At 54.5% G+C, this 8,355-nt stretch overlaps 1 protein-coding gene and 5 non-coding genes across 6 annotated transcripts; 1 reads left to right on the top strand and 5 right to left on the bottom strand.

Moving 5' to 3' along the window:
* Positions 1-751: 751 nt before the first annotated feature.
* On the bottom strand, positions 752-2,299 carry UBB (ubiquitin B). Its single transcript, XM_030025352.2, has 2 exons — positions 2,082-2,299; positions 752-1,531 (listed from the first exon to the last, which is right to left on the bottom strand). The coding sequence occupies exon 2, from the start codon at positions 1,523-1,525 to the stop codon at positions 836-838; it is 690 nt and encodes a 229-aa protein (XP_029881212.1). The 5' UTR covers positions 1,526-1,531; positions 2,082-2,299; the 3' UTR covers positions 752-835.
* A 3,129-nt stretch (positions 2,300-5,428) lies between these two features.
* On the bottom strand, positions 5,429-5,500 carry TRNAA-UGC. Its single transcript has one exon. It is a non-coding gene; the product is annotated as a tRNA-Ala (tRNA).
* A 377-nt stretch (positions 5,501-5,877) lies between these two features.
* Positions 5,878-5,949, bottom strand: TRNAD-GUC. Its single transcript has one exon. It is a non-coding gene; the product is annotated as a tRNA-Asp (tRNA).
* Positions 5,950-6,186: 237 nt separating this feature from the next.
* Positions 6,187-6,259, bottom strand: TRNAF-GAA. Its single transcript has one exon. It is a non-coding gene; the product is annotated as a tRNA-Phe (tRNA).
* A 418-nt stretch (positions 6,260-6,677) lies between these two features.
* TRNAD-GUC lies at positions 6,678-6,749 on the bottom strand. The gene has a single exon. It is a non-coding gene; the product is annotated as a tRNA-Asp (tRNA).
* A 225-nt stretch (positions 6,750-6,974) lies between these two features.
* TRNAA-UGC lies at positions 6,975-7,046 on the top strand. Its single transcript has one exon. It is a non-coding gene; the product is annotated as a tRNA-Ala (tRNA).
* Positions 7,047-8,355: the final 1,309 nt, after the last annotated feature.

Below are 8,355 nucleotides of genomic sequence, written 5' to 3' on the forward strand. Positions count from 1 at the left end.
GTTCAGCAATCTCTGCTTCACCACAAAATACCTCAGTGGAGACTTCCCTTTTGCCAGTGTTTTTACAGCATACGGGAACTGCTCTGTGACATTTTAGCTCATTAATACTGTATTTCCACTCAGCTCACAGGAGGAATGAAAGCTTGTTCCAGGCTAGTACATCTGAAATTACAAAGTTCACTTAATACACTTAAGCTTTTCAAAAAACAAGGTATGCCCTGTAACTGGATGACTCCTCACACTAGCCCGAACACTTTTCAAGCCCCTGGTCAAGGGCTCCAGGATCAGCAGCAACATCCTACCACCCACCATGCAGCCACCCCACCATCAGAGCAGGCTGCTGGCCTTTGATAAACTGCCAGATTACCCTTTTGCTGTTACCTCATTACTGCAAAAACACTAGGGGCAGGACCTGGCAATCACTGGGCAAAGCAGTATTATCAGAGCCTGCCAGCTCAAACACAATAGCAGTTTCACATTACATATGCATACTTACACAACCTCAACAGCTGCATAACATCTGCAGACTGGCATTGAACTTCAGCCAGTGCTTCAGCTAGTTATGAAAACACTTATACAACCTCAGGAAAACCACGGCTGAAGGATTAGTTACGCCTGACAGGCATATGTAAGCCTTGCATAAAGCAGTTTTGCAATACCTTTGCCTGTGGAAGCTATGTAACTGCAGTTTATGAGACAGCTAGATTTGGCTAACGGCATGAATAGTTGTTCACATAACTCGAGACATGAATTTTTGTGGATGCAACAACTTTATTGGAATGAACAAGTGCAGAGAAATTTTTACTTGGAAGGAAGCAAGCAACAACCAGCCAGTTCAGTTACCACCCCTCAAGCGCAGCACAAGATGCAGGGTGGATTCCTTCTGGATGTTGTAGTCGGACAGGGTGCGCCCATCTTCCAGCTGCTTGCCAGCAAAGATCAGCCTCTGCTGATCAGGGGGAATGCCTTCCTTGTCCTGGATCTTGGCCTTGACATTCTCAATGGTGTCACTGGGCTCCACCTCAAGGGTGATGGTCTTGCCAGTCAGGGTCTTCACAAAGATCTGCATACCACCTCTAAGACGCAGCACAAGATGCAGGGTGGATTCCTTCTGGATGTTGTAGTCGGACAGGGTGCGCCCATCTTCCAGCTGCTTGCCAGCAAAGATCAGCCTCTGCTGATCAGGGGGAATGCCTTCCTTGTCCTGGATCTTGGCCTTGACATTCTCAATGGTGTCACTGGGCTCAACTTCCAGGGTGATGGTCTTGCCAGTCAGGGTCTTCACAAAGATCTGCATACCACCTCTAAGACGCAGCACAAGATGCAGGGTGGATTCCTTCTGGATGTTGTAGTCGGACAGGGTGCGCCCATCTTCCAGCTGCTTGCCAGCAAAGATCAGCCTCTGCTGATCGGGGGGAATGCCTTCCTTGTCCTGGATCTTGGCCTTGACATTCTCAATGGTGTCACTGGGCTCAACTTCCAGGGTGATGGTCTTGCCGGTCAGGGTCTTCACAAAGATCTGCATTTTTCCCTGGAAGAAGAGAAACCACTTAGTTTCGTCACTTTTCCCCTTCCTTCCCTCGGGAGGCCGCAGCAAGGCCAAGCCGCGGGAGCCCAGCTCCCCCGAGGCAGCACACCGGCGGGTGCCGCTCCCTGCGAGCGGCCTGTCCCCGCTCCACGCCCTGTGACGTCAGAGTGAAGGATCCGCCCACACCCCAAGGGAGGCGGGGCCACCCGCCCCGTTCCCCTTCCCGCCCAAGGCGCTCGCGCCCGCCACCATCTTGGGGGACCGCTGCGCCTGCGCGGCCACCATTTTCCCGCTGGCTGCTCATACTCCCCTCTCCCGCCCATCTCCGCCGCCGGCTCGCGGTGCAGCCGCCACGGGGGAGGGGAGCGTCCCGGCCCACGCCCCGCCCGCAGCCCGCCATCTCCTCCAGCCGCATCCCCTTCCCCCTCAGGACACACGCGTCTCCCGCCCGGCCACCCAGCACGCATCTAAGCCCTGCCGGCACCACGACAAGCGGCTCTACCCTGCGCTTTCCCCGCGGAGGCACGGCGAAGCCAAGCCGCGCAGCACTCACCGCGGGGCTCGCAGGCCAAGCCGACAGCACAACGCTCTCTGAGACTTACGCAGCTGCAACTGCGCCACACATTCCCCTCCCGCCCCTTATATAGCCTCTCGCGCTCCGCCTCCGCGGATCAGATCACTCCGCCAGGCACTATTTCCCCTGTGGTGCGCGCCGTAGCTCTACTGTGCGAGTGGAAGGAAGCGAGGCCCGGCAGCGCGGAGGACTCAGCGCGTCGCGTGGTGAGGCGGCCCGCACTGGCGGGCGGGGGGCGGCGGTAGTGAGTCCGCAAAGGGGCGTGGAGAAAAACCTGGCGTGGAACCCTCGGAGCGGGGCTGGGGGCTATGGTGCCTCAGCGAGCCGAGCCCTCTCGACTTCAGAGACCCCCCTGTGCCTAAAGCTTCTTGTCAGAGCCATACGTTTTATTCAGGGATTTAAACCCCTACAGTTGTCTCCCCGCCTCAGAAGCGCCTCCTTGATTTTCTTCCCTTGGGCAGGGTGAGGGGCAGCTCTGCCCAACAGGCCTCGTGGGGAGGCAGTTTGTGAGGCGCCTGTAGGAAGAGGGACTGTTGTTTCAGTCAGAAGGAAGCCCTGTGGTTCTATTGAAGAAGCCTCCGATGCGTTTTAGCATGACAGAGGGAGAGAAGTGGCAGGGGAGCGTGGTGTCCCCCACCTGGGACCGGTGTAAGCAGGCACAAACCTGCTGGGACTGGCACGGGCGAAGCCTGCGAGCAGGTTTGTGCCAGGCCCTCTGTGCCACCATGGCCTGTGGAGCAAGGGACAGGGAAGACAAGTCGCTGTCCAGCCGCTATAATGATGCGGGACACCCGCCGGGGCTGAGGCCAAGGGCAGCCTGAAGGGCAGAGAGGGCACCAGGGCAGGGAGGCTGCAGGAGACTCCTGCCAGGGGATGGAGATCAGGCAGCCCAGAAAGGGGAGAGCTGAAGTGAGGGACAAAGAAGGCCTGATAGATAAAGAGATCAGAGTCCTGCAGTCTGCCTGAGATATAATCAGTGAGTATATATATATATATATATATCTGCACACGTAAAGTGGACTATGCATCTGAGATACAGTGGAGTTTATAATGCAGGACTAAGGCCTTGCCACTGGGGTAAAATCAATCATAAATAGAAATAATAATGCCTATTTCTTATTCTGTTCTCACTTACAGAGCACCTTCGGTAGATTTCTGTTGCACTCAGTTGGCTCCTGTGCCATCCCTGTCAAACTATACAGCAGTTCAAGGGCATAGCTAAGAACAAAATGGGGCTTTGTTTGCAAGATTCATGAGATGCCATTCAGTTCAATCCACCTACAAAATCCTTCGTTTGCCGGCACCCAAAGAAAACCACTGCCTACCAGACGGACACAGATAACACCCAGGGCTGCACACCAGTAGGAAAGGAGCAGAGGCCCAGCAACAGCTTTGTGATTGGTTTGAGGGAAACCAGCCTGCATTTCCCTGACATATGGAGCTTTTAGAGGAGGGGAATGCTCTGGGGAGCTTCTCAACTGCTGGTGGGCTGGGTTTGTATTAAAACTCAGCATTGCACTAGTAATAATAATCTCAAACACCCAGGTCGTTTAACTGGGGAAAAAAAAAAAACAACAAACAAACCACAAAAGTCTTTTGGTTTCTTCTCAGGTTAGAATCATGTTCAGTGGCTTATATTGTGTGCGTTTGGAGTTGTATAAACATAAAAGACTGGAATAGCCTTTCAGATTTAGGTCTGCCTCATCTGAAAGTGAATAATAATGCTAAGCTTATTATTCTAGTTACAGAATGAGCACATAGAACTGGTCTGAAAATAGTCAAAAAGGCACGTGGCAATGTATTTTGTGACAGACATGATAAGAGTTTTGTAATGGGAAGAAATTACAATGATACAATGCTGTTCTTCATCTAATTAGGGTAGACAGCCAACCACTGAGCATCCTGAGTGAGTTTGTACCTGATGTCTGAAACAAATGTTGGAGCAGCACACCCCTAAAAGTTCAGATTTGCGTTATATTCAGGTTGCAAGGCAGATGTTAGGCCCTAATGCAACAGAGTCCTTAAGTACGGCTGGCTGGTTTGCAGAAGGAACAGTGCTTTCCCGAGCTGGGAGGGGCTTTCTGTGAACAAAGCCACTCCGTGTTTCTCCTACACTGTACAAGTACCCCTTGCTAGGATTTCAAGACAAGCTTGGTGAACAGTAGGATATTGGTCCTAACAGACCATGACCTATTATACTGACAAATACTGATTTCCTGTGCCAAAAAGTCTTGTTACTTTGTCCCTGTTACTACAAACTCTCTGGGGCAGGAACCATCTCTTTCTTGTATTCCAGAAGTACAGCTGCCCAGAGAGATCCTGTCCAGGCAGTTATTTACAACAGGGATCTTCACACTTACTAGTGCTGTAGCCAAGCATTTGGCTCAAAATAACAACTAGAAGCAACACGAGTAAATAAATAGCACAAGGAGCATTTTAACCACTCTGGCAGGAAATGTCATTTTACATCTGTCAGTAGTCAGCTCTCCCTACCAGAGCGAGCTGGATACGCTGTTGATAACTGAACAGTGCAGATAAAACAGCTGGTAGCTGAACTGAGTAGATAAAAGGTGTTTCAAGCTCTGCATGTGCTTTGGTCTCTCTGTGCCATACATTTCAGCTCTTGTGGCTCTGAAGAGTTTCCTGGGTGAGGGAGAACCATGTGAGCCCGGCCAACACGAGGAGATCAAAGCAAGAGGGCTTTCCCGAGAGCTCCTTCTGACCTGTTCCCAGTGAAGCCTGGTCACGCTGCCAAGGGGCTGCCACTGACCCTCCAGCTGGAGCAGGACAGCAGATGCGAGCAGACACCAGAGAGCCAGCTCAGAGCCAGGGAAAAGCTCCTGCACCATCACAACCAGTGAGTCCAGTCACCTGTGGTGTCCTGGCATTTGTGCCTTCCCCTTTGGCTCTGGCTCTGCGGTGCAGACACCCTGAGCCTCCTCTGTGCTGACTGCAGGTTTGCACGTAGCCAGCTCTGCTAGGTTCTGGGGTGGAGAGGTGTCAGGCACAGCTGACAGGCCAGCATCCCCCTGCATTTCAGGTTTTAGTGCTTCCTTCCTCCTTTTGGGCTGCTCTGCGTCTGCAGGGCCTTAGTGTGGCAATGAAATACCCACAGAGACATGAGAATCCTGTGTGTTTGCATAGTCCTGAGGAGAACCGACTGACAAAAAAACCCAGTTTTGTGCCACTGGGAAGCTGCCCACTGTAGAGCCTTTTTGGGCAGCACGTTCACGGTGCAGTTTTCTGTTGTTTAGTGTGACGTGGTAACTTTAACCCTCGATAAAATAAATCACGGTGGGGGGAAAAAAGAGGACGAGGGCCTCTTCTGGAGATGCCGGGGATTGAACCCGGGACCTCATACATGCAAAGCATGCGCTCTACCGCTGAGCTACATCCCCCTGCCCCGCGCTGCCCGCCCTGCCCGCCAGCCAGGTCCGGGAGCCGTGCTCTCCTTCCCTGATGGGGTGGAGGGGGCAGCAGTGATGCGGGTGTCTGCGGGGAAGGGAGGGCAGAAAGGTGCTGGGCGCGGACGGCACCCCGCGCCGTGAGGGGACACGGGCAGCCATGGCCCTCCCAGGCCCGGGATCGGGCTGTGAGCGGTGTACGGCGGTGTACAAAGCTAGGTGTGAACTTCAGGCAGCTCTTAGAAGTACGGGAACGCTCTGGGTCCGCACACGCAAAACTGTACTTTTTTTTTTTTTTTTTTCCTTCGGAAATCAGAAAAATCCGTTCCGGAAGAAAAAAATAACTCAAAATAAGAAAAAAATTATATAACCTCCCCGTCGGGGAATCGAACCCCGGTCTCCCGCGTGACAGGTGGGGATACTCACCACTATACTAACGAGGACGGCCTGGCACTTTCTCCCGGCGGGCCGGGCCGTACCCGAGCGCCCGCCGCTGGGCAGAGCTCCTGGCAGCGGCCCACGGCGGGGAAGCGGTTGCTGCCGCAAAGCCCCCACACGCGTGAGCGCTGACACCCGGGGCAGCCGCCCCTCCCCCGGCGCGGGGGACCGCAGACCCGGCCCCCGCTCCGCTCGGCGGCAAAACGACCCGCCGTCAGCCGCGGGGTGAAAGAAAAAGGCTTTGCCGAAACCCGGGATCGAACCAGGGACCTTTAGATCTTCAGTCTAACGCTCTCCCAACTGAGCTATTTCGGCCGCAAGAAACCCCCACGCTGGCCGCGGATACGACCCCGCCCAGCGCACCCGTGGGTGCCTGTGGCCCCGGCCCTTGCCTGCCCTCCCCACGCGGGTTTCACCCACGCAGAAGCAGCGCCCAGTTCCTGGGGCGTTCGGGGGTTCCCCCCCCCCCCTTCTTTCCCACTGCTTTCCAACCTCCCGCAGGGCGGGGACGGGACCCCAGGCACCCCCCCCCCCCCAATAGCAGCAGCAGGGTGCTCAGAAAGCACCCTGGGAAGAGCGGCGGACCCCGACCGCCCCCCCCCCCCCGGCACAAAAAGCAGCTCCGCCTGCTTTACCTCACCCCCCGCCGCAGGCTGCCCCGCGGCCCGTCGGTTCCACGGCCGCGTCAGAGACAAATCCCCGCGCGCGGGCCGCCGGGGACAAAACAAGCTACCTCCCCGTCGGGGAATCGAACCCCGGTCTCCCGCGTGACAGGCGGGGATACTCACCACTATACTAACGAGGACAGGCACATGCCGAGGCTTTCCCGCCGTCCGCTATAAGGACGCGGCCGCCCCACGCAGCGCGGGCCTCAGTCCTGGCGAAGCCGCCCGCAGGCCCCGCGCTGCTCCCGCAGACGCTGCCGGCGCCGAGGCGCAACGCGGAGCGGAGCGGAGCGGTCCGCCCGCTGGGCCTGACGTGCGGCCTGCAGCATGTCTCTATGTGCTGCGCAGAACAAGCAGCGCAGCGAGGGGATGTAGCTCAGTGGTAGAGCGCATGCTTTGCATGTATGAGGCCCCGGGTTCAATCCCCGGCATCTCCACTTGTTTTGCCCCCGATCTGCCAAGCCGGTTGGTTTTGCTTCCTCTCGCCCAGTTTTCCAAAGGAGCCGTTATTTGTAAACGGGCTCGATATTGTCCTTTTTTTTCTTCCCTCCCATAAGCACAGAGCAGTTTGCAAACTTCTGCTGCAATTCTTGCTAGAGAAAGGTGCCCAGCCAAGAGCTCACAGCACCCTCCTGCCCGCGGTCATTGGTAAACACTATGGCGTTGCAGCATGTACGTTAGAAACACACAGCTACAACAGGCTTGCTTGAAAACAGAGGTTGCTGTTTCATCAGTGTGATAAATGATTTCAGTCTCAAACAGGATTCCAATCAAAGTTTACAATTTATTAAATGAATAAAGGCAAGCAAACAGCGCTGGGCACGCCGGCACCCTCTGCTCTACCAAGACGCGCGCTGTGAAAAACAACACAGCTTCTGTAATAGTCTAACATTAGTTACATATTCATACTAGGCATGTCCTTCCAAAAGACTCTCCACCTCCTGGTTGTGCAGGTGCAGTAGTTCTCCTAGAAACTTCTCGAACTCTCCTCAGTGGCTGAGGGTTTCTTCTGTACAATGTATCTCGGACCACGCTCCTCGCTGCTCGGGCATGCCAGCAGACATCCTGTGCAACAGGCGACACCCTGCACAGCACCAGCTGTGGCCATCGAAACCCCAGCAAGTTCGCAACAGACACCTCCCCCCCAGCAAATGCAGGTGACAAATTGCTTACACACTGCCACTTCAATACACCCTCTATTCATACATACTAAAGATCACCCCGTTCGTAACCTCGCTTAATACTATGATAAATGCCTCAGTTCTCCCCTAGGATCTCTTGTTTAACACTGCGCAGTTAACAACAAAACTGGTTTCGGGCTGGCAAAAAAGAACGATATACATATCATCTGTTTCCTCCCGGCCTGCGGTTATATGAGGACCGACAAAATGGTTACAGTGAGGGTCACATTTTATTATGTGGCCCTAGCATTGTTTATATTGTCACGAATCAGATGAACACATTTCACAGTCAGCATTAGATATTTTTAACACTTGCCTGCGTCCTGGCCTGCAGCCCCCGAAGCACGTGGGAGCCACGGGCGCAGAGGGTGCAGGAGTGCCAGCCTCTTCTGTGCTTGGGTTGCACCAGCTTCCTCCAGAACGCAAGGACAGGAAGGTCACTGCCCACACCTCCTCATGTTGCTGTATTACAAGCAACAGCAAATTAACACAGCATGAGTGCAGGGTTTACCAAGGAGGAAAAAGCTTAGGTGAAAGGTGAACTTAAGCCATCCATTTTCATCTG

This window comes from Aquila chrysaetos, chromosome 9 (assembly GCF_900496995.4).
Source record: "Aquila chrysaetos chrysaetos chromosome 9, bAquChr1.4, whole genome shotgun sequence".
NCBI lineage: Eukaryota > Metazoa > Chordata > Aves > Accipitriformes > Accipitridae > Aquila > Aquila chrysaetos.

Coding starts and splice junctions, on each gene's coding strand:
- UBB (XM_030025352.2), bottom strand. CDS start 1,525: ATGCAGATCTTTGTGAAGACCCTGACCGGCAAGACCATCACCCTGGAA.